At 43.5% G+C, this 25,784-nt stretch overlaps 1 protein-coding gene across 1 annotated transcript in view; it reads left to right on the forward strand.

Moving 5' to 3' along the window:
* The window catches only part of LOC124795802, an 84,967-nt gene extending 59,568 nt beyond the window's left edge, over nucleotides 1-25,399 (forward strand). Inside the window, exons 3-6 of the mRNA XM_047259883.1 lie at nucleotides 5,459-5,486; nucleotides 10,635-10,731; nucleotides 24,812-24,871; nucleotides 24,953-25,399. Of these exons, the coding sequence (XP_047115839.1) occupies nucleotides 5,459-5,486; nucleotides 10,635-10,731; nucleotides 24,812-24,871; nucleotides 24,953-25,299 (532 nt within the window). The 3' untranslated portion in view covers nucleotides 25,300-25,399. The remainder of the gene's footprint in view (nucleotides 1-5,458; nucleotides 5,487-10,634; nucleotides 10,732-24,811; nucleotides 24,872-24,952) is intronic.
* Nucleotides 25,400-25,784: the final 385 nt, after the last annotated feature.

The raw sequence follows: 25,784 nt of genomic DNA on the forward strand, positions 1-25,784 counted from the left end.
TTGGTGTGACCTGTGTAACTTTCCAGTCTTTGGGTACGGATCTTTCGTCGAGCGAACGGTTGTATATGATTGTTCGGTGTGGACTGTGGATCAGTGTAAACTTGTCACCTGGTCGGATGAGACATGTTTCTTGTTATACGATGTCGATGGTCGTGTCAGGATGCTCCGCCATCCACGCAAACGGCCGCTTGAAAGTGGACTTCGTTGGTATCGTTGCGAACCACCTACATCCTTCACGCTTGATGGGTTCCGAGATGGTGATAGTATCTTCCACGAGGCTAACTGTCCTTTTTACAAAGCCAGAATAGTGCCATGATTTTAGGAGCATAATAGTGAACGCTTGTTGGTCTCTTGACCACGAAATACGCTTGATCTGAGCCCGATGGAACATATCTAGGACGCTACCGATTGCCACCTTCGGACGCACAAATCACAGGCCCGTAATTTGTAGAAATTGCTTGAGTCGTCCGTAGACATCTCGTGCCACATACCTCCGGAAACGTTACGAGGACTTGTCATATCCATGCCGCAAAGAATCGCAGCCGTATTGTGTTCAAAAAATGGAATACCACGCTGCTGTGCAGGTAGTCTAAATGTTTTGGATCATCCGTGCATTTCCTAACAAGCACAAAAGGGGGAGATTTGAGATCAGATGGTTGGAAACCGTTACCAGACGAAGAGAGATGCCTTAGGTCATAAATCTCATCTAATTTAACAGTGTAACCGAGTATAAAAATTATATGAAAATAAATTCAATGTGTTGCATATATAGTTAAGAGATAACTGGTACTGTAGACATAGAGAATAAGAGACTGATGAAAGCCCCAAAGAAACAGATGGAAGTGACCCTACAGAAAGGTCTGAATCAAATAAACGTTTTATCTTCTCACATGTTCTCTCACTTGACTCCGAGAAAAAAGAAGGCACCGTAGAAACGTGTCTTCTTGATGTTGCTGTTGTGGTCTTCAGTTCAAAAACTTATTCGCTGCAGCTCCCCGTGTTAGTCTGTCTTGCGCTAGTTCTCTACCCCTGCATTTGTACCCGCCTGTAATCAAACATTGGTCTCCCTCTACGACTTTTGCCGCCTACACCCCTCCGTCATCAGCTTAACTGTTCTTTGATGCGGTCCGGGACTTATGACCTCAACAGTTGAGTCCCATAGTGCTCAGAGCCATTTGATGCGGTCCAATGTGTCGTATTAACTGATCCCTCCTTTTTGTCAAGTTATGCCTTCGAATTATTACTTCATAATTGCTTATTAGATCTACCAATTTAATCTTTCATTAGACGCATCACTCCGCACAGCAAGACACACACACACACACACACACACACACACACACACATATACATATATATATATATATATATATATATATATATATATATATATATATATATATATATCCAAAACTTTTAATTTTTCCTGGAAAAAAAGAATGATATTTTCCAAAATATAAACTAAGTTAATCCCAACCCCCCAATTCCGACCTAGAATTTGTTGGTAGGTAAATACCGTATCAGGGCAGCCCCTCCTATTCATTCCTAATTGGTCCTCTGTCGCCTAGTGACTCTGCAATGATTTGGACCCACAACAGCCTGCTCTACTCCTTGGAGAGTAAAGCAAAAAGTCCAAAAGAAAGTACATCTCGTGTTTCTATAGCACCACATTTCAAAATCCTCTCTTCTTCTCCTTTCTGGACTATTCCTTGTCGACATGTCACTTGTCTACAAGGTTACATGCCAGGTAGATAGTTTCTAAAAATACTTACCTGCACTTAAATATTAGATGTTGTCGTGCTATTCCTTTTCTGAAAGGCTTTTCTTAATATTTTATACCCATTCTGGTCTACCATTGTCAGTAATTTTGTTTCCCAGCCAGCTGTAGGGGTCTGGGTTGAGACTTGTACTGTCGTCGGAGCATGTAGTACCGTGGAACCTGCTGATTCAGTCCCAGGAAACTGCCGCGACGTCGCCCACTGTGCTGGGCAGGGGGCAGGCCTCGTGGGCGAACGGTATAGCCGATACGAGAAGCGTGACTCCGCAGGGCAGAGACTGTGAACTGCCAGAGCGCTCTCGTTGATATCGAACAGGTGTGCTCAGGTAATCCCTGAACAACTCTGCTTGTTGAGGAGAGGACCCACAGTACATCCCTTCCACCAAGGAAGGCAAGGAATATGTATGACTGCTTACAGGTACCAGTCGGGGGTAACAGTGGTTAGTGCGCCTCCCAAATACTGGGTCATGTAGACAGTGTGCCAAGCACATTGGATTTGGTTCAGAAAGCCATAGGTAGAAGAATCCAAGTCTCATCAGTGCTTACGAGGTAGGCAGCTTACAGCGACCAAGTATGGTAGGCAATACGTGTGCCAGCCTCGGAGGAGGAAATCATCTTGGCGAGCAGTTTAGGTTGCTGCTCGAAGCAGATGTACTGCAACTTAAAAATTGACACAAAGACACAAAAGTTTGGGTATTTGTTACTACCGATTTGAAACCGTGACATTGTTTCGCATCTGTGATGACCCACTTTTCTGGGCTCAGAAGCGGTCTTCTCCGATTTAGTAAGAATGGCTTTCCGGACTTCAGTTTGTTGCTTCTCCGCCATATCAGCGGGTTGATAGGTGTTCTTGTGAGACTTTTTCCCTGCTCTGAGATCAAACAGTGCTGATAGAATGATGTGATGTCCTCTGCTCACCTAGATCATGTTTCTGAGTGTACGGTTCAAGCTTCTCACTTGCGTGGGGTGAGGAAATCTCTTCCCGGTTTGTTCTGCTTTCCAAAGTGTCGAGTTTCTTCCTATTTGTTATTTTGTCCGTGTCAAGGGCGTCTGGGTGATTTGATCGGGCTTGGGCTTCGATGGAGCTGACTTTGAGAAAATTTCACATTTGTCCATAATACATCTGTGCCCTGTCGAACCGCAGAACTCGTCTGCAACTTACAGTATATACAGACCTAAATAAACTTATTTCTGTTCATTTTTTCACATGAAATCCTTGAACATCTCCGCAGTAGTCGCAGCAGTTCTGCCTCACCACGGTCTGCCATTCGAAAGAGAAACAATGGCGTTCACAGACCATTCCACTTCCCGCACCATCAGTTGCTTCTTGGTTCAAATGGCTCTGAGCACTATGGGACTTAATATCTATGGTCATCAGTCCTCTAGAACTTAGAGCTACGTAAACCTAACTAACCTAAGGACATCACACAACACCCAGTCATCACGAGGCAGAGAAAATCCCTGACCCCGCCGGGAATCGAACCCGGGCGCGGGAAGCGAGAACGCTACCGCACGGCCACGAGCTGCGGACGCAGCTGCTTCTGCGATGTTATTGATTTCCTTGAACACTGACTACCAACAAGGAACATTAGCACAAATTCTCTTCATGGACACAATGAACAAAGTAACCGTTTAACCACAAGTTTGTACCGATACTGTTATACAAATCTGTTGAGTTTTTCATTTCAACAACCTACCAGCATATAGCTGACTGACTCTTCCGAACAGCTTAAACGCTCAGGTAACAATGCACAGCGAAACAGGTTCGTAATACCTACACCGAATACAGTATACCAGAGAATTCTACACAGTAAATATAGATATTTACGTCGATGGTTTTCAATGTGTCCTGATCTAAAGAACACGATATTAATGTCATTCCCCTGAGCTCAACATCCCACACATCATGGCGGGATAGTGCCTCTGTTTTCCAGAGAAACTGAAGGGAAGGTAGTATGACTTGCATGGAGCATAATATCATGTTTCCGGTCCTCGAATCCGTTTCTTGGACAGACTAAAGGAAGTGAAAAGAGCATAACAGCATGTTCGTGGTCCTGGAGTCTCTACACCGTGTCCACGGAATCTAAAGGAATGGTTTAAACAGATGCAAAGAAACAGTACAACACCATTGTAAGTTATATTGTGCATTTTGTGCAAGATCGGTATGATCTAAAGAACACTGTATAACAGGGAGCAGCCTAATGATTCATTTTAGTTTTTAAGACACTGACCCCCTACATTCAGAAGGATGGAATTTGCCCTGTCTGGCCGTCCTGATTTTGATGTTCCTGAATGCCGGTGTGGTCCCTTCAGTAAGGAGCACAAACATCCGTTTGTGTTCTGTGTGTACATATATTTAGCTATTTATTTTCATTGCCTTATGTTAACGAATATTATCATTGTCTGACGAATAAATAAATAAAAAGTATGAGGTATGTAGATGGGTACGATTTAATTCTATATTTTCCCTTAAAGTCTGAGATTCTGGCCTTGAGAAGCGCACGGAAAATTAGAATTTCTGCTCCGTTTCCTTTATAGCAGCTAGTCTGGATCCGTGAACCACTTGTACTTGACCGACGGCCTTAGTCCGTCTGAAGAACTCTTTCCAGCGGCATTAAGGCAGTAAAGAATCACCTGGCTAAGCGATGCGATGAACGTAGATCTTCGGCTCCCGAGAGCGACGCCTGCAAAGGGCCACCGCTTTGACGACGGCTGAATGGCACTGGACAAAGGGCCGGCCCTTGGCCCGCGCAACGGTACTGCCGTGGCTCCGCTAAAGGCTCGCGATACTCTCTCAGCACTCACAGCGATTAAAATTTCCACAAAATGGACGCGTTCTTTTCAAATTACTCTCTGCAGGAGCACTCAAGCCTGTGATAGGTTCTTCAACGGTACTAGACAGACTTCTTTCATTGTCTGCTTCTATTCAGAGGCTGAGAACAGCGCAGTACCACCAAATTCGTTTATCTATATCGTTGGGGAAAATGCCAAGATGATCCATTTTAACAGCAAAGGTTATATCTGTTCACATAATCCAAGCATCATGCGCAAGAAATGATTAAATCACTGTCCGACGCAGCTGAAAAATTAAAAAAAAGACTGGTTAGTGTTTGAACTACTTTAAAAATTAATATTACAAACGTTACTTACTTTAAATTCTCAGTTGTTTGATCTCCCACACTAGTTGTTCCAACTTCATTCGCTGCTCAGTATCGACTCTATTTCCAATACCAGCAATTTCTTAGTTGTCACTCCTATCACCACCACTCCCTCTCGAAATACCCCGTCCCCATTGTTTATGACAATGGTACCAGTAGTTTTCTTGGTACTTTGTACATTGTATGTTTAGCATAAGCGACGATCCGTTATTTACAGTTTTTCTGCGATGTTGTCCCGTTTTTGGTAAAAATTCGCTAATTAATGGTATTGGACTAAAATGGCAGTAAAATTATTTAAAATTTATATCACTGAACAGGGGACACTGTATTCCATGTTTCAGTTTCTTTTACTGTTGTGAAATTTCAGACGGAATGAAATATGACTGATTCTGATTTTCTACTTATAACTGATTCTGATTTTCTGCTTATAACTACAAAGCAACACACATCATAAATTATAATACTTGTGAATAAATGTTTGACTTTCTGATCCTATAACAATGATTTTGTTTTTGTTTTCCAGCGACTGGATGACAGCGATCAGCAACACTGTAAGTATGATTTACTTTCTTTCTGATTAATACAATGTTCATTTCAGGGCTGGTCTTTTGGGCGTTATATTATAATTAAAGATTTGTTTTTGTTTATAAGGTGCAGTTGTAACATTAATGAACTCTAAGCAACGCTCTTAGTTCTACCCTTGGTAGCTCTCTCACTCATAGTTCATCTCTTTGTCTGTTTCTTTTCTTCCTGCAGTTCAGTGAAATTTTATCTGTCTTACAGTCTTAAAGCTGACATCTACGTGGTGAATGCAACTTACCTGGCTGAGTCTTGGCGTCAGACCTACCTGTAGGCAAAATTCTCGAAATCTGGGGATAATATACATAGAATGATCTATCAGAACTGCATGAGTTTCTAATGGATTGTGTTTCAACCCCGTATTCTGGCGAGGTGCAAATGCTCGGAAGTGTGTTGGTCATAGCCACACGCAATGTGGTCATTGATTCTGTAGAAAATGGCTTGTTTAATGAGTCGTATCATGTATGTAGCCAGTGCATAATAAATTAATTTATAAGTTTATCTCTCTGCTCAAAGATCACCGTAGTGGAATGCTGACTTTCGGCGGTAACGCTTGTCCCAGAAAACCGAAGGGTGCCAGGCTGGTCGGGAGATATTCGTCTCTGCTTTTCCGTGGGAAGCTCATCGGCTGTTCATGTTAAAATCTTTTCCCTTTCGCCCTTATGGAGGAGAAAGTGCAACAGCTAAATATCAGTATAAATGGAGTGAGAAGTTCTCTCTCTTGTCAGATGGGAAGACAGCTCATTGGATGATGTAAAAACGTATTTGTAAGTGGCAATTCAGTAAGACAATTTCTAGACTTTCTCATGCGGAAAAATAGCTGATTGGGCATCGTAAAAGAATATTTGGGAATGGGAAATTTGTAGCTCTTAGTTTCCTCGGAGTGGTATGCGCCAGAACACAATTCATCGGATTAAGTATAAAACATTTCGTTGGTGTGGCGTTGGACCGAGGTTTTAAAAAATATGTCGCATTGGCAAACATTTAGCGGAGACCTTTCATTGGCACAGTATTGTTTTGTGTAGTTACCTTGCTGCCTAGGTAGCAAAACTCCTTAACTTCATCTACTTCGTGATCACCAATCCCGCTGTTAAGTTTATTGCTGTTTTCATTTCTGCTATTGCTCATAGTTCTCGCCTTTCTTCCATTTACTCTCAATCCATATTCTGTACTCATTAGACTGTTCGTTCCATTTAGGAAATCCTCTAATTCTCCTTCGCTTTCACTGATAATGGCAATGTAATCAGCGAATCATATTATTGATATCCTTTGAGTCTGAATTTCAGTTCCAATCTTTCACGTTTGCTTTATTTCCGTCATTACTTCTTCGACATATCGAATGAACAGTAGGGGTAAAAGACTACATCCCTGTCTTACACCCTTTTTAATTCGAGCACTTCGTTCTTGGTCTTCCGTTCTTATTGTTCCGTCTTGGCTTCTGTAAATATTGTATATTAAAAAGGGTGTAAGAAGGGATGTAGTCTTTCACCCATTTTAATTCGAGCACTTCGTTCTTGGTCTTACGTTCTTATTGTCCCGTCTTGGCTTCTGTAAATATTGTGTATTACCCGTCTTTCTTTGTAGCTTACTCCTATTTTTCACAGAATTTCGAACATGTTACACCATTTAACACTGTCGAACGCTTTTTCCAGCTCGACAAATCCAATGAGTGTGTCTCGATTTTTCTTTAATCTTGCATCCATTATCAACCGTGACGTCTTAATTGCCTCTGGCTTTCCTCAAGCAAATATGATCGTCAGCTAACACATCCTTAATTTTCTGTTCTATTATTCTGTATATTATTTTTCTGAGAAACTTAGATGCATGATCTATTAAGCTGATGGTGCTACGGTTCTCGCACTTGTCGGCTCTTTCAAGCTTCATAAATGTGTGGGTGGTGTTTTCTCGGACCGCGTCCGTTAGCTGAGTGGTTATCGCGGCGGACTGCCACGCCAAGGGTACAAAAAATGGTTCAAATGGTTCTGAGCACTATGGGACTTAACTTCTGAGGTCATCAGCCCCCTAGAACTTAGAACTACTTAAACCTAACTAACCTAAGGACATCACACACATCTATGTCCGAGGCAGGTTTTGAACATGCGACCGTAGAGGTCCCGCGGTTCCAGAAGGTAGCGCCTAGAACCGCTCGGCCACCCCGGCAGCCTTGCCAAGGGGCCCGGGTTCTATTCCCGGCTGCGGCAGAAGATTTTCTCCGCTCAGCGACTGGGTCTTGTGTTGTCCTCATCATCATTTCATCCCCATCTCCGAGTCGCAAGTCACCCAGTTTTCGTAAATTGTCGGTATGTAATTTTTATGCAATGTTGGTTCATCTGGTATATTTTGATTTAATAAATATTTGCGCAGGAAACCTTCGAGGATAGGATTTGCAATTCTGTGAAGCGAAATATTGCTTTCAATAAATGCTTCACATACATCCATGTTAAATCGACTTTTTTGGCTACCAAAGGACAAATCCCTGCTACAGCAACTTGATGTCGTCAGAAGTTGACATGCTGGTCTATTTGAAACATTTTTTTGCGTGAAATATTTTTCTCGAAAACTCGACAATATGACACGGTTCCAGGATAGTCAGCTATCGACGAAAAGACGTTTCTTCTTTTGGGAGGCATGGCAAACAACACGTTACGCACTACACATCGTAAGCTCGTTCAACTGTGTAGAAGTAAATAGAAAGCTAAACTGAAACAATGGACGGGCGACTAAAAACTTGCGAAGTTTAATTTAATTGTTGCCGACACGTGTGTTATGACAGCGGAGGGGATTAACTGGGGGCGCAGGCGTAGGCGCATTGACTCTGTCTGCCTGTTCCTGTTCCTCTTCTGTAATGATTTCGCTAGGCAGTGGCCTCTCGGTTAGCGATTTCACGCAGTTATAGCTCGCGGTCAATCTGTGAGACATGAAAATTAGATCGAGCTAGTGACCGTCCGTCTAAATTTTTAAAATATTGTAAAATAGAGCGGAAATATGCATTGTCTCTAGTTTTTAGTTAAAATATGTAATAACCGGTGAAAAGGAGCCAAATATACACATGCATATGCAAATGCATATAATCCAGTCTCTAGTCATCAGGCAAGACTTCCCCCTCATAGAGGCCTTCAGTGTACTCTTTCCACCAATCCGCTCTCTCCTCTACATTTGACAATGGAAATCCGGTTGCACTCTTAATGTTACCACCCTTGCTTATAATTTCACCGAAGGTTGTTTTGACTTTTCTGAAGTTCTTAGAAGCTGCCTATTCTCCCTAGAGTGCTCTGGGGGCTTCTCCCAGTGGCCCCCTGTCCCCTCCTACCGTGACTACCCATCCAAATCTCCGTCATGTACCTCATACAGGGCACCAATTACAGGACAGTGGAATTCTGTACAGAGACATTGGGAAATTTAGACGTGTTTGAGGCTCGATATTTGTAATCAGTGATGTCACCAATATGCATGAATAAAATGAATCAAAAACAGTGATATATGAGACGAGTAATTTCACCACTTGAATGCGGCTTTGCAGTCTGTCGATAGTTAACTTCAGGTCATCTGTTGCTTTATTAGGCAGACGTTGCTTTACGATGTCGTTGCTTGAATGGTCCGCTATTCCTCTAGCAAACTATTTGTCGTTAACTAGTGGGTACGCTGGTGGCTGTCTCTTAATTCTAAAGCCTTGGATAGCAGCCGAACAATACAAACGGTTTGGTAACTTGGGTTGTTGAGACAGTCTGCTATTTGTGCAGTGGTCTCTCTTGCTGATCGTTCTAAACACTCTCATGAAACGTTGTTGAAGACTCATTCGTATAAGCAGTGTCACCCTGTCATTTCTTCATCATTGGTTTCTTAGTCTTTGGATTCCTCACTAATACACTGCGAAAACACAATACCCATTCTGCTACTGAGTTGATAGTAGATTTTTGCCGAGACAACAAACATCGTTGTGGCAGGTCGTGTGCGAGAATCAGTTACAGACCTTGTCCACTGATGCATCGTGTACATGGATGGTGTTATCCCCATCAGCGTCAGCTAAGGCCTGAATATGGTGCTTTGAAGCACCGAAACTGTTAGCTATAAAATAAATGACGGCTGAAATTCGTTAGACCTATAATCACAAGGATGGACAAACAAAAAATATTTTCCAGCGTTCTGGCTGTACCTTTGCATGAATGTAAATCTTCAACCATCTCCTTCTATATTTCAGGCACATTTCTGTATTGGAAACTACGAAGTTACCTGTGTGCGCTCCAAGCTGTAATCGATTCAAGATGGTGCTAGATCTTTTACGTTACTACTGTTGCAGCTATTCCCTTGCCATATACCAGTCATCCCCATTACCGGAGTAGCAGGTTTTTCCTGTTGTCACCACAACCTCAGCTTTTTTCAATCGTTTCTTCTTCGTTGTTTCTTCTTGTGCAAAGTTTTCCCTTAAGAGTATCTCCAATTTAGAGGTTTAGCTTCTACAGTAACGGCACATGTCTGCCACTGTGTAACTACAACTTGTTTAGTGTCAGTGTTTTACTTATGGTTGTTTATAACGAAAACTTGCGTTTATATGTACTATTGTAACGGCTGTCGTTGGTAGAGTAATAATACCTGGTTTTAATACCGAGTGTAATAGGTGTAAGTGCAGATATTCTTCTGAGTACTGTGTACTGAACTACATTACATCAGTATTTACTTAATTTGCTGACTAATAATTACAGCTACTAGGAGTAGTATGTTTTTAGGTTGGTTAGTAGTTCCAAGTGCATGTGACGAGGGTAAGCCATTAATGCTTAATTTCCGCTAGGTAGCACATTAGGTGTTGAATTGTGGATGCACGATGCAAAACAGGAAGTCTATACTGTAGGGGCAGTCCACTTAGTGGTGCATTTACGACCACGCGGAAAACATGAGGTCGCAAATTATGTGAATTGCGAGGAGACTGACGCAAAGGAAAAACCAACTAATTCACTGATCTGTCTACATATTAAAGTGCTATATATAAAGATATCTGCACATGTACCCGTTACAACCTGTGTGTTAGTATTTTAATGATAACGTTTTCCTTTGAGCGTTATAACCCGTGTCCAGAGGAGAGCGGCCGGCGTCGTTTAATCGGCTTACGTCGTGCTTGTTGGCAGCTGCCGCCGCCGCCGCAGCCGCCGGATGAGAAGTGCACCTCGACGCCGAAGCTGCTGGACCCGATGGCGCCGCGGCTGCCGCACGGCCCCTACTACTGTGAGTGTCTGCCGGCTGCTCCACTCTGCCAACCATGCTCTGCCAACTCCATATGCCGACCTTTTCAAAACACTGGCATTTTACTTTTTACGGAGTCCTTCAGTAATTAATGAGTAAAACCTATTGTACAGGAGCGACAGAATATTGGAAGGGCGGGTTGATTAAGTGAGATATTCTCATCAGGTTTCAACAGCACACACAACTTAACACAATACTTAATAATAATTTTAATACCATCAGATCAGACATGTCTCCAGTGGCACAGTTTAAAGAATTACAAAATACTACCAAGACTGTTTAGGCGCAACGACCAAATAAAAAAAAAAAAAAAGCATAGGCGGTGATGTCACCAATTACGACAATTTAACTCATATCATAATTAAATTAAGACCCTAAGCTAGTGACGAGCGTTGATTTACATCAACGGGGACAGTTGAAATTGTGTGCTCTAACCGGGACTCAAACCCGGGATCTCCTGCTTACATGGTAGACGCTTTATCCATCTGAGTCATCGAGGGCACAGACGATAGTGCGACTGCAGGGATTTATCCCTTGCGCATTCCCCATGAGACCCACATTCCCAACTTAATGTCCACACACTACATTGGTTGTGTCCCCGCCTATTACACTCATTACTCACGGCTGACAATCTTACCGAGTCCCGTAAGAGTTCGGGCAATGCGTGTGCACCCGGTACAGAAGAAGAAGGTCAATGGCCGGTTAGCCTTAACTATATAAAATGGTATCTGTTCTTTTGGACATATCAGATAGTATCTGTTCTTTCGCACATGTCCAAAAGAACAGATAACATCTTAATATAGTTAAGGCTAACCGGCCATTGACCTTCTTCTTCTGTATTGGATGCACACGCATTGCCCGAACTCTTACGGGACTTGGTAGGATTGTCTGCAGCGAGTAATGAGTGTAACGGGCAGGGACACTACGAATGTAGTGTGTGGACATTAAGTTGGGAATGTGGGTCTCACGAGGAGCGTGCAAGGGAGAAATCCCTGCAGTCGGCCGCACTATCATCTGTGCCCTCGGTGGCTCAGATAGATAGAGCGTCTGCCATGTAAGCAGGAGATCCTAGATTCGAGTCCCAGTCAGGGTACACATTTTCAACTGTCACTGTTGATGTATATCAACGCCTATTGACAGCTTAGGGTCTTGATTTAATTAACATTTCATTCTAAGAGAGCTGGATGGTCACCGATGGTATCTGTTCTATCGGACATGTCCGAAAGAATAGATACCATCTTCATATGTTTAACTAACAATCCCACAGTCTAGGTGTAACGTTTAAAACTATGAAAGCCACAGTAGAGCTGCCGTTGGCACCTGTACAAAAACAAGGGGAATATGAACGGCTAAGTTGCCATGATAAAAGCTCAGAGATTACCTTCATCGCCTGATTAAAGAAAATTCATCTCAAGGTTGCTCTTGTGTAGCTGGTAGTTGCATATTTTTCACGTGACGGTGCAGATTGTAGAATAAGTCGGCTAGAGTTGCAAGAGTATGTCCCAACCGATGTGTGTGCCTTTCTCTGTCCAGCAGCAATCATCCGTCCAGTGTTTGTTCTGCAGCTTGACCCAGGAGTCATTGTGTCCTTTGTTCTGCAGCTTGACCCAGGAGTCATTGTGTCCACTAGTTCCTCGCTGTTTTCCAGCTCGCGCTCACCGCAGATCTGTAGCTCGCCAGGCAACAGGGCAGCCGCGAAATTCTATTTTGCCCAGTGGGCACCGACGGAACGGTGCTGTCATGGCATGCATTCACACAGTATGAACGACAACTGATTACTGTTTACTTCAGTCGTTTACGGAAAGTCGAAAAAACAATTTGATACAGGATACTTACGGTCCGCCAAGCTGGGAAACAGCCTTTAATCGTCCTACAGAAGCCACCTAAACCATCGCGCAAGTGCACCGTGAGAGATATTTAATATCCCCTCGCCCTGTCACGTCACCGTCTTAGTTGGCTGTTACTTTAATTACTATCGTTAAAATGATGTATGTTAAGGATGTGAAGATAGCAATTAAAGTTTGCGGAAACCAGTCGACCACGTCTGTAATTCATGCGATCTGGACAAATAAAATGTCTTCAACTAAAACGCTATGTAACCGTAGTTTCTAGTTTAAACTATCCTTTGAGGGCAGTGAAAGAAATAACACTTTTTAAAGAATTATACAAAAACTAATTACGTTAACACTAGACGTATCACGTGGGTAATTTCTGACCCATGAGGGGTTTTCGAGGACCCTACTCCTCTCCGTAATCGTCGTAGCACCAAACGCTCCCGTGAATTTTCATCATTTATGTGTTGGTACAATATATCAAAATTTCATATCCATAGCAAACGTAGAAGTATGAAAAATTTACCTTTTATACCAGTAGTACCATGTGGGTCATTTTTGACACATATGCATTTTAACGTAATTTTGTATCAGTAACACCTGTTTTCAGACACTAAATAGTTTAGGGCGTGCCTCGACGTTATTCACGAGATGTAGGAGTATATTACAAAACTGGCTTCTAGATCAGTGTCAAGAAAACTTCGCTGATACGATAAGAAGTGCCTAAGAATACGGAACAATTGCACAGAATTGGTGGCGATTACTTGGAGGAGTAAACAGAAAATTGTCTTGATCTAGTACACCATAACTGCTGTACAGCCACTTGTTTAACTGTTGCATGACCCTCGAATATGGCAAAGAGGAAAAGTTTCACAAGCCCTTCCAGTTCTTTTAAAAAAGGCATTTGACGAAGTGAAGATAGTAACTGTTAGGAAAAAACAGATACCAATGATGACCATGCAGCTTACCTAGAAAGAAATTATAATTAATCGAAACCCTTAGATGCGAGGATCTCGGTCAGGGCACACATTTTCAGCTGTCCCCATTGAGGTATATCAACAACATCTGTTGACAGCTGAGGGTATCGATTAATTATCATTTCTTTCTAGAGAAGCTCCATGGTCATCATTGGTATCTGTTCTTTCAGAACAGTTATTATCTTCATATAGTTAAAGACCACCCGGCCATTGACCTTCTTCTGTGCGAATGCGCACACTTTGCCCGAACTCGTACGGGAATCGTCACCTTAGTTGGCACGAGTAATGAGTGAATGGGAAAATGTCCTTTAGGAACATTACGAATGTAGGTTGTAGATAGTTGGGAATGTTGGTCTCACGGGAAGCGTGCAAGGGATAAGTCCCTGCAGTCGCGCTATTCATCTGTGTCCTCGCTGGCTCAGATGGATGCCGGCACGGTAGCTCAGCGTGTTCGGTCAGAGGGCTGCTCGTCCTCTGTAATACAAAAAAAAGTAAAGGAATCAACGATCAACTTGAACGGATGTCTTGTGACGTCCGCCCAGACCAAATACCGGGAAAAAAAAATGGATAGAGCATCTGCCATGTAAGCAGGAGATCCCGGGTTATATCTGAGGGTTTCGACTAATTGTCGTTTATTTGATGAAGTGTTTTTGTTAGACAAGTTATATGGACGTGTAAGTACACTCACGGTAAGAGTCTGCCATAATCTAGAACGTAAATCAAATCCGCGAGAATTCCATAAATGTTTTGTACGCCTTCTATAAGGATTTAGTGTGTAGAGAAAACCATTCCTACTGCGTATTGTTCGCTTTATTAGTTGTTTCGTTCATCTGATGTTCACGCCTTCATGGAAATACATTAAATGTTTGAAACTCCGCTCGGTAGCGTCGTTCACACAAAATGTTGACACATCAAATCTGAGTAGAAACTTGAACTTTCGAGGATGATCCCCATAGCTTTTATTAGCATGAACTGATTTCAGAACTTTTTAATTACTTGCTTGGGACAGTATCATATGCCAAAAGTCTTATAATAAATTGTTACTTGATTCTAATACCATTTTGAGTTACTGTTGAGGAAATATGCTCTCATTTCACGATTGCACTCAAGTGAAAAATATGGTCTACAAATTCCTTATCTTTTCACTGTAATTTCTCGTCTATGGTGCAGCTGTCTGCTTAAAATTACAATACTGTGCTATTGTCTCGTAACGCTCTCCCACAGACTCACGTTCTCGCTGGCTGCTGCCTGCCCAGAATGCCGGACATAATGTGCGATAGTTATACTACCTGAAGTGGAGTACTTGAGGAGAAAGAGCGGAACATCAAAATTGAAAATGAGGAAGTACGGAGGAAAATGGAAGTTAAGAAGACTATTGTAGCTACAATTGAAACAGAAAGACTACTTTGCAATAGGTATCGCGAAAAAATATTCATCTTTCAAGATGCAAAGCACAAGATGGCCGAAGCGATTATTGCAGTGGATACCCCCTAGAGGAAGAAAATGAGGTAGACCAGTAAGAATATGGAAACAGGATGTAGATGTAGAAATGCTAACTAGAGATCTGGAATATGGAGCCTGGATGGACATGAAGAAATGGAAAATGGGAAGCGAAAACTAGCAACAACAGTAACACATAGTTTAACTAGCTGTGAGAACTTCTTGTTAACTCGGATTGGTCTGTAATACGATCAATCTAAAAAAAACTCTCTGCCGGCCGGAGTGGCCGTGCGGTTCTAGGCGCTGCAGTCTGGAACCGAGCGACCGCTACGGTCGCATGTTCGAATCCTGCATTGGGCATGGATGTGTGTGATGTCCTTAGGTTAGTTAGGTTTAATTAGTTCTAAGTTCTAGGCGACTGATGACCTCAGAAGTTAAGTCGCATAGTGCTCAGAGCCATTTGAAAAAACTCTTAGCTTAGTTCCCTTAAACTTTCGTCGCGGTTTCAGTGCGCTGCTAGCGAATATATCGCGTTAATTTAAACAAGGGCATCCATTAGTGCTTTATATCACGCATTGCAACTATCAACTCCTATGCAGCGTGAAGCGCGATGAAGCACGCTGTCTGCACTTCGAGAGGGGAATACGAACAGCGCAGGCAGCCAATTACAGCCACAAGTCCGGAAGGACTGCGCGCGCTCCTAGCTGCTAACCAGTCTTGATGCGCAGTTCTCAGCTAACAATTGTTAAGTCTGTCGTGCCACTCATTCCGCCCACCCCTGGGAAATTCCAGTGAAACACGCGCAGGCCCACGTCTCGCCTCGTCTCCATTACATGATATCCCCCGTTTCACTGGTGGCTTCAGTCGTTAGCTGGCAACTGGTCCCGAGTGAGCCATTTATCAGCTCGACAACTTTGCTCCGCGATTGTTTGCCAGACGACCGTCGCTGGCACGTGAAAATGATGAGCTGCAACGAAGTTGCATATCTCTTGCACTCTGCACTTACTTGCATTGGAAGTATAGAAAGAGCGAGTTCCAGGGATATCTTGTAGTTATGTACTTCTAATCTGAGCTTAACGTAACACTTTTTACTAGGAACATCGGTGCGCCACCAAGGATGAAACTGTAGGGGTCATCTGCCCCTCAGCGCCTTAAGTCGCAGTACAAGAAACTTCAAACTTTCTAAAGCTAAGCGTATTGCTCTTGCAGTAATAGCGACAAGAAACTCCTTAAACGAACCGTGCCAAATCTGTTAACAACCACGCCGACCTTGCTCCGATGTGGGATAAGTGCACAATAGAGGAAGAAGCAGACTGCACTCCAAGCTAATGTCTTCATTCCTACAAGACCGATACTTAACACTCGTTCGATATTGGGGGAGGGGGGGGCGGGGGGGGGGGTCATGTAAGGAAACGTAGGTTAGGTAAGAGAACCAAAATCTTAATGGCCGGACAAAGATTTGTGCTTTCGAATATGAGCCTATTTACGAGCTTTTGGTGCAAATTAATGATATCGTGGGACATATGATTAATAAATCTACATAGTTACTGTCAGCCCACTATTCATCACATCCACGTTACCAAAGTGAACCGTTCTTTCTGATGATTGGCTACGCAGAATACCTGAAACCTCAAATGCAATTGGCCCTAAAAATACGTAATATCATCGTTCCAATGTCCGACAAAGAAGCTCTAGCACCACGTTTAATTTCCGAGACGCTCTCCTGGAACATGCTAGTAACGACACATTCCCTTTTTCCGGAACGCAATAGCACAGTTTAGGTACGTCTGTGTCTGGTGCGCTCGCTGTTGACAATATTTTATATTTTTGTTTCATTTGTGATAGACGGTCGCAGGTATGCGGAAATTACAGTTGTGTATGTAAGTGAGAAACGAAATGACAAACAACTGAAATGGATATAAAGAATGCCATAGGACCTCCTAATAGCATGCTCAGCACATTTTGTATCGAATATGCTGAAGAACTGCCATCTCCCCGCGCCCCCCTCCCCCCCCCCCCCGCCCTCTGCCCTCTTGCGCTCTCTCTCCCTCCCTCCCTCCCTCCCTCCCTCTCTCTCTCTCTATCTCTCTCTCTCTCTCTCTCTCTCTCTCTCGCTCTCTCTTTTTCGATGGAGTCCGGCGGCGGTCGCTAGAAAAACGTTTGATTCTTAGAGGATTTTAAAACGGGGGAGCTCGTTCCAAATTTTAAGAATGGTTGCTAGAAAGATGCACAGATCTACCTCACTGACGTCGATTTGCTGTACAGCTATGGACTGGACCAGCAGTTTCACTTTCTGCGTATACAAGATTAGTGAAGACGACATGCACACGAGGAAAAACAGTCGAAATATGATTGTCTAGTGCCAAAAATCAAAACCGGTAAGTTAGCAATTAGGACTAAGTGATTCTTTTTACGATCTACAGATACATACCCGTTCTTTTAAACATGCAGTTGCTTACTGACTCAACATCACACTAAAGATTAAATTTAATATAGGAAGATCTACATTTGCCAACAAGTTGATACTGTAATTGATATGAAGAGAGCAGTCAGATTTCACTATAATTTCTCAGCGATAGGTAATATGTGCTACGTAAAACCGAAAGGATACTACGAGGGTTGGAACTTCAATAGTGGCAAATATTTATTTACAGCTCGTACAAAATAGATACGTGTTTCAAAGTTTTGCTGACATTCAAAGTAGTCACCAGCATTGTGTATAACCCGTTGCCAGCGACGTGGAAGTCTTAGGATACTCTTAGCAGTGTCAGTTGTGTTGGCATTTCGAGCGGCGCGGTCTATTGCCCGACGAATTTGCAGCAGTTCTGAAGCGAATGCCGTGAAGTATTTCCTTCAGTTTCGAAATCGAGTTGAACTCACGAGGGCTGAAGTCAGGGAAGTCTAGTAAGTGGTATAGCACTCAGCAGCCCATCAGTCAAACAAATCAGTAACACCTTACAGTGTACGTGCTTGAGCACTGTCTTACAAAAAGATGGTCAGGTCCTGCAGAAATTGTCATCACTTCTGTCTCTAAGCTGATCGTAGGTTGTTTTCCAAAAATGAACAGCATAGAGCCAGAAGTGATGGCACTTTCTGCAGGACCTGACCATCATTTTGCAGGACAATGCTCAAGCACGTACAGTGTAAGCTGTTACTGATTTGTTTGACTGATGGGCCTGCTAAGTGCTATGCCACCTGCTGCACTCCCCTGACTTAAGACCTCGTGAGTTCAACTCGCTTTCTAATCTGAAGGAAACACTTCACGACATTCGCTTCAGAACTGCTACAAATTCGTCGGGCAGTAGACCGCGCCGCTCGAACTCTCAACATAACTGGCACTGCTGAGAGTTTCCTAAGACTACCACATCGCTGGCAACGGGTTATAAACAATTCTGGTGACTACTTTGGTGGTTAGTGAAAGTTTGAAACACGTATCTATTTTGTACGAGCTGCAAATAAATAGTTGCCACTATTATAGTTCCAACCCTCGTATTTTGGAGAAGAAACTGTGAATGGTTTGCAGTTCAAATGGTTCAAATTTCTCTAAGCAATATGGGACTAAACATCTGAGGTCATAAGTGTCCTAGACGTAGAACTACTTATACCTAACTAGCCGAAGGACATTACATACATCCATGCCCGAGGCAGGATTCCAACGTACGTCCGTAGCAGCAGCGTGGTTCCGGACTGAAGCGCTTAGAACCGCTCGGCCACAGCGGCCAGCTGGTTTGAAGTGTGGTTAAAGGAAGGACGGTGACGTTATGGGTCGTATGAAGCATTCTGTTGTACCGCAGGTTTCTCAAATTAAGAAAGGGTATCAACAAGGCGCTTGGTCGTAGTCACAGATCATCTAAATTAGGTATCTGGGAGTAGGTTATGGATGGTTGGATTGTGTTTCGTTGTTGAAGGACCAGGACAGGCTATCACCAAGTCCTGAAACCACTTGGACGTAGCTGCAGGTTGACTGTATTAGTTATTTGAGCGTTGGTGATGGATGAAGGAATCGTATTGTATGGTGAATGTACCATGCCCGTAGAAATATCTGGATGCAAAAGAAGCTATATGAGGAAAGTGATTAACGATTTTATAATCCAGCGCACTCGAAGGCGAGTGAGGGACCTCAGTGCGTGGTTACAAGTTGACTTGATGTGTGCATCTAGATGCTAAGTAAATCCGAGTGTGTTAGACCGTGGTAGGTGTTTTAACAAGTCAGCATGTGGCAGTTACACATTAAAAACGAGTAGCAGCTCGTGGTTGCAGAGTGCAATACCAAACTGTTTTCACTAATATTGTGGAGTATGAAACTTTCGCAGGTGATAGTGTCGAATGAAAGAAGAAAAGGAAGCCTAGAAAATATGGGCTCTAATGCTCGTAGCTTAAGAGGTACGAGGACTTGTTCATCTTCGATAGTGTGAAACGTATCTCTTCAACAATTATCTCTTTGGTTTTCATATTTTTAGAGGAGGAAGTACGGATAAAAAGAATTGTCCAGTAAATAAGGCTCTAAAATGCTTTCCTTATAAGCTTGCACAGTAGAAGAGACGTGATTCGCAATATCGAAGATGAACAAGTGCTCATATCTCTTAAGGTATACATTTTAGAACCTTGTTTACGAGTCATTTTTTTCTTGTTTTGGTCCATACTAGCACTTCTGAAGGTTGCCTCCCCCACACTCTTATCTCCAAATCGACACATTTGCCCTTCTGCATCATCCATGAAAACTCGTAACACCATCACGGAATTACCCTGTGTATAGCGGCGGCTTGATACGTAATTTTTATGTAGGATGGCGGTGCTCTCCACGGCCACATATATTTAATGTGTGGCGCTTGGCTGCTTAATACCTGCAGTTTCTTGCGTATGTCGAATGAAACGTGTCGGTAAGAGACATTTACTTATGACTTGTGGCTGCTCTGCAGTTTTAATTTCCAACGGTTGCTGTTCCCACTGTAGACTACGCCTGTGTTCGCTACATACATTGACGAAAAAATATCGTAACACCAAGGAATTGTGCAACATAAATGAAAGTTGGTAGGCGTGTTTATACATCTCGAAGGTGGTGTCTGTTCAAATTTCGCACCAATTACAAAAGAGTAGGGCCACTATGAGAATGCAAATCAGATTTGCTTTGAAAACACGCTGTAACGGTCGTGAAAGGTGGTTACCTTTGAGACAGGGCGTGGTGAGGTGATATTAGTCTATGCCTTTATGGTTACAAAGACGCCATTATCAGAACTTCTCTGAGTTTGAACCAGGTCGTGTAATAGGCCTACAAGAAACTGGACATCCCTCTACGATATTTCAGAAAGACTTGGCAGGGGTGTAGCCACTGTACATGACTGCTGGCAGCGATGGTCACGAGAAAGTACTGTCTCAAGAAGACCGGGCGTCGGTCGGCCACATGGGACTACCGAGAGGAAAGACCATCATCTTCGGTGAATAGCTCTGGCACGTCGGACTGCACCTGCAACATCAATCGGAGCAGCAGTTGGCACCACAGTGACACAACGAACTGCTACAAATCGATTTGAAAGAACATGCAATCTTGGTTGGAAAACTGGATCTTTTTATGTTATTTATCCTACAGTGAGGTGTTTCACATTATACAGGGCACCTTCAGATTGGCCTACGAGAAAAGCATACAACCTTTTATATAAATCTCATGACCCTCATTCAGAAAAATTGGACTACCAAGAAAAAATAAAACAACAAACGCAAAATATGGTGTTAACCGCGCATGGAAATGTTCCAGCAGGCACCGTATGTGCTTAGCATCACATTTTGTCCGTAGCTTGTTTTATTTTTTGTTGCTAGCCAATTTTCCTAAATGTAAGTCACGCCATTCATACGAAAGGTAGGACATTTTTCTCTTAGGTGAATCTGAAGATGCCTTGTATTCGCCGAAACGCGTCACTGGTGGACAAATAAAATAAAAAATCCAGTTTTGCAACCAAGACTGCTTGCTCTTTCAAATCGATTTGTAACTCTTCGTTTTGTCATTGTGGGGGCAACTGCGGCTCAGATTGCTATTGCAAATGCAGTCCTTGTGGCAGAGCGATTCTTTCATACTGATACCACTGGTTGCTGTACCACACCGCCATGGATTGGATAAAGTTCTGTTACAAATCGATTGCTTGTAGGACAGCTCCGAACCAGACTCCCTGTAGCGTGCATTCCAACCGCCAGAATATTTTCAGCCCTGGGAGAAAGTTTTAATCTGCCAGGAAGTTTGATATCAGCGTACACTCCTCTGCAGAGTGAAAATCTCATTCTGGAAACATCCACCAGGCTGTGGCTAATCCATCTCTCCGCACTATTCTTCCTTCCAGGAGTGCTAGTTTTGCAAGGTTCGCAGGAGAGCTTATGTGAAGTCTGGCAAGTAGGAGACGAGGTACTGGCGGAAGTAAAGCTGTGAGGACGGGGCATGAGTCGTGCTTGGGTAGCTCAGATGGTAGAGCATTTGCCCGCGAAAGGCAAAGGTCCCGAGTTCGAGTCTCGGTCTGGCACACAGTTTTGCGAATTCATCGGTGTTAAGCGACAGCTCATTGGAGAGCAGGGTGGAGATCTGTCCTGATGAAAGTTGGCTCTGCCTTGGTGCCAGTGATGGCCGTGTGCTGATTAGATGGAGACCAGTTCAGGGCCTGTCTGCTTGCTAGACACACTGGACCTACGCCTAGAGTTATGGTGTGGGCTGCTATTCCATAAGCCAGAAGAGGCACTCACGTGGCTGTCCCACTTACTTTGACTAGAAATCTGTAAGTTAATCTCGTGATTCGACCTGTTTTGCTGCCATTCATGCAAAGCATTCCAGGAGTATTTTCCAACAGGGTAACACTCGTCCACAAACCGCTGTTGTAACACAACATGCTCTGCAGTGTTTGTCTCATCCTGCTCGTTCACCTGATCTGTCTCCAGTCGAGTACATATGGCACATCATCACACGGTAGCTCCAGTATCATCCACAAACAGCCCACCAAGTCTAATAATTTTGGAACTCGAGCCCACACACTGACGCCAGGCACCTGTACAACACAATATATGGACGTTTGCATGCTCGAGTTCAACAGTCTGGTGGTTAAACGGGTTACTAGTGTACCAGGATTTCACATTTGCAATGGCTTATCTTACGCTTATATGATCTTGCAATGTTAATCATGTATATTACCTAGACAAATACACTCCCAAAAGTTTCATTACTCTGTATTACTTATTTTTTTGGAGTTGCGGTTTTTTCCCGACAATGGATATGTAACGTGTGACATTGTTGTTGTTGTTGTTGTGGCCTTCAGTCCAGCGACTGGTCTGATGCAGCTCTCCATGATACTCTAACCTGTGCAAGCTTCTTCATCTCCCAGTAACTACTGCAACCTACATCCCTCTGAAACTGTTTAGTGTCTTCATCTCTTGGTCTCCCTCTACTATTTTAGCCTCCCCGCTGCCTTCCAATAATAAATAGGTGATCCCTTATTGTCTCAGAATATGTCCTACCAACCGATCCTTTCTTCTAGTCAAGTTGTGCCACAAATTTCTCTTCTCTCCAATTCTATTCAATACCTCCTCATTAGTTATGTGATCTACCCATCTAACCTTCAGCATTCTTCTGTAGCACCACATTTAGAAAGCTTCTATTCTCTGTTTGTCTAAATTATTTATCGTCCAAGTTTCAGTTCCATACATGGCTGCACTCCATACAAATACTTTCAGAAACGACTTCCTGACACTTAAATCTATACCCAATGATAACAAATTTCTCTTCCTCAGAAACGCTTTCCTTGCCATTGCCAGACTATGTTTTATATCCTCTCTACTTAGGCCATCATCAGTTATTTTACCCCCCAAATAGCAAATCTCCTTTACTTCTTTAAGTGCCTCATTTCCTAATCTAATTCCCTCAGCATCATCCGACTTTATTCGACTACATTCCATTATCCTCGTTTTGCTTTTGTTGATGTTCATCTTATATCATCCTTTCAAGACACTGTCCATTCAGTTCAGCTGCTCTTCCAGGTCCTTTGCTGTCTCTGACAGAATTACAATGTCATCGGCGAACCTCAAAGTTTTTATTTCGTCTCCATGGATTTTAATTCCTACTCCAAATTTTTCTTTTGTTTCCTTGCTCAATATACAGATTGAATAACATCGGGGATAGGCTACAACCTGTCTCACTCCCTTCCCAACCACTGCTTCCCTTTCATGCCCCTGGATTCTTATAACTGCCATCTGGTTTCTGTACAAATTGTTAATAGCCTTTCGCTCGCTGTATTTTATCCCTGCCACCTTCAAAATTTGAAACAGAGTATTCCAGTCAACATTGTCAAAAGCTTACCCTAAGTCTACAAATGCTTAATCTATTTTCTAAGATAAGTCGTAGGGCCAGTATTACCTCACGTGTTTCATTTCTACGGAATCCAAACTGATCTTCCCCGAGGTCGGCTTCTACCAGTTTTTCCATTCGTCTGTGAAGAATTCGTGTTAGTATTTTGCAGCCGTGGCTTATTAAACTGATAGTTCGGTAATTTTCCACATCTGTCGATTCCCGCTTTTTTCGGGATTGGAATTATTGTATTCTTTTTGAAGTCTGAGGGTATTTCGCCTGTCTCTTACATCTTGCCCACCAGATGGTAGAGTTTTGTCAGGGCTGGCTCTCCCAAGGCTGTCAGTAGTTCTAATGAAATGTTGTCTACTCCCGGGGCCTTGTTTCGACTTAGGTCTTTCAGTGCTCTGTCAAACTATTCACGCAGTATCATATATCCTATTTTATCGTCATCTTCCATTTCCATGATATTGTCCTCAACAACGTCGCCCTTGTATAGACCCTGTATATACTCCTTCCACCTTTGTGCTTTCCCTTCTTTGCTTAGAACTGGGTTCCCATCTGAGCTCTTATATTCATTAAAGTGGTTCTCTTTTCTCCAAAGGTCTCTTTAATTTTCCTGTAGGCGGTATCTATCTTACCCCTAGTGATATACGCCTCTACATCCTTACATTTGTGCTCTAGCCATCCCTGCTTAGCTATTTTGCACTTCCTGTCGATCTCATTTTTGAGACGTTTGTATTCCTTTTTGCTTGCTACATTTACTGCATTTTTGTATTTTCTTCTTTCATCAATTAAATTCAGTAGCTCTTCTGTTACCCAAGGATTTCTATTAGCCCTAGTCTTTTTACCTACTTGATCCTCTGCTGCCTTCACTATTTCGTCTCTCAAAGGTACCCTTTCTTCTTCTACTGTATTTCTCTACCCCATTCTTGTCAATAGTTCCTTTATGCTCTCCCTGAAACACTCTACAACCTCTGGTTCTGTCAGTTTATCCAGGTCCCATCTCCTTAAATTCTCACCATTTTGCAGTTTCTTCAGTTTTTATCTGCAGTTCATAACCAATAGATTGTGGTCAGAGTCCACATCTGCCCCTGGAAATATCTTACAATTTAAAACCCGGTTCTTAAATCTCTGTCTGACCATTATATACTCTATCTGAAACCTGCCAGTATCTTCAGGCTTCTTCCATGTATACAACCTTCTTTTATGATTCTTGAACCAAGTGTTAGCTATGATTCAGTTATGCTCTGTGCCAAATTCTACAAGGCGGCTTCCTCTTTCATTCCTCACCCCCATTCCATATTAGTCTGCTTAATTTCTGCAGCTGCGCGCATGTGTCGAGTGAAACAGTGGATAAAAGGTATTTACAAGTCACTGCTGCGTAATTTCAATTTGCAACGGTCTCTGTTACCCCTGCAGACTATGCCTGCACACGTTACATGTAAAGCTCTTTTAGCTTGTATATGTGTGGTGACTGACGCTGTGGTCTGTCGCAGCAATGCCGGGCGAGGTGCCGCCTCCATACGCGCACCAGCAGCACTCGGCACTGCTGTCGTCACCCCTGGCGACCGTGGGCGGCGTCGGCGGAGTCGGAGGCGTCGGCGTCGTCGGCGGCGGAGTCGGCGGCGGTGTGGGCGCGGGCGCCTTCACCGCCCCGGTGCCGGCCAATGGCTACCTGCCGGTGCCGGCCCCGGCCAGCAACACGACGATCGTGGTGCGCGACCGCGACCACTACGTGGGCGGCAACGGTGGCGCGGACTTCGCGACGGGGCTGATGATGGGCGCGGCGCTCACCAACTGGGGCCACGGCTGGGGCTGGCACCACGGCGCCAGCGACGTGCACGTGCACAACCACTACGACGTCAACAACACCGTCATCAACAACGAGCACCACTCGGCCACGTACGTGCACGAGGACTACGCCGACCTAGGCTTCGACGACGGCGACTACGGGATGGACTGCGGCGGCGACTTCGGCTTCTAAGCGCCGCCGCGCGCCCCCACCGGGGAGGAAACGACGCCCCGCTCTGTGTCTGCAGTTCGGTAGACGCCTAGTATTTTGTACTGCAGGGAATAATACGAAACTTTTAACGGCTAATTGTATATTTTGCACCTAATACTACTTTAAGTAGTAAGTCTATGTCTATTATTGTATAAATAAGGAGAACAAAAATCGAAAACGTGTAAGTCATGTACACCAAGAGACTATAACTTTGCTTAGATCGCTCACCCACTACAGAGCGCCTCAGAACAGCGAAGTCACTGCCCGTCAACTAGAAAGTGTAGAAACTGAGTCAACAGTGCCGTCGGATACAGCCTTGTTCCCCCTCCCCATTAGAGTGTGGAATTGAGTAGCACGCTATCTTCTCTCAAACATTTGGTTGCACAATAGGTGTAGCTGATCGTTGGTGGTAACTTTTGCGTCTCGAAGACACCATGACATTTTCGACAAGGTTCTATGTAGCACAG

This window comes from Schistocerca piceifrons, chromosome 4 (genome assembly GCF_021461385.2).
Source record: "Schistocerca piceifrons isolate TAMUIC-IGC-003096 chromosome 4, iqSchPice1.1, whole genome shotgun sequence".
Taxonomy (NCBI): domain Eukaryota; kingdom Metazoa; phylum Arthropoda; class Insecta; order Orthoptera; family Acrididae; genus Schistocerca; species Schistocerca piceifrons.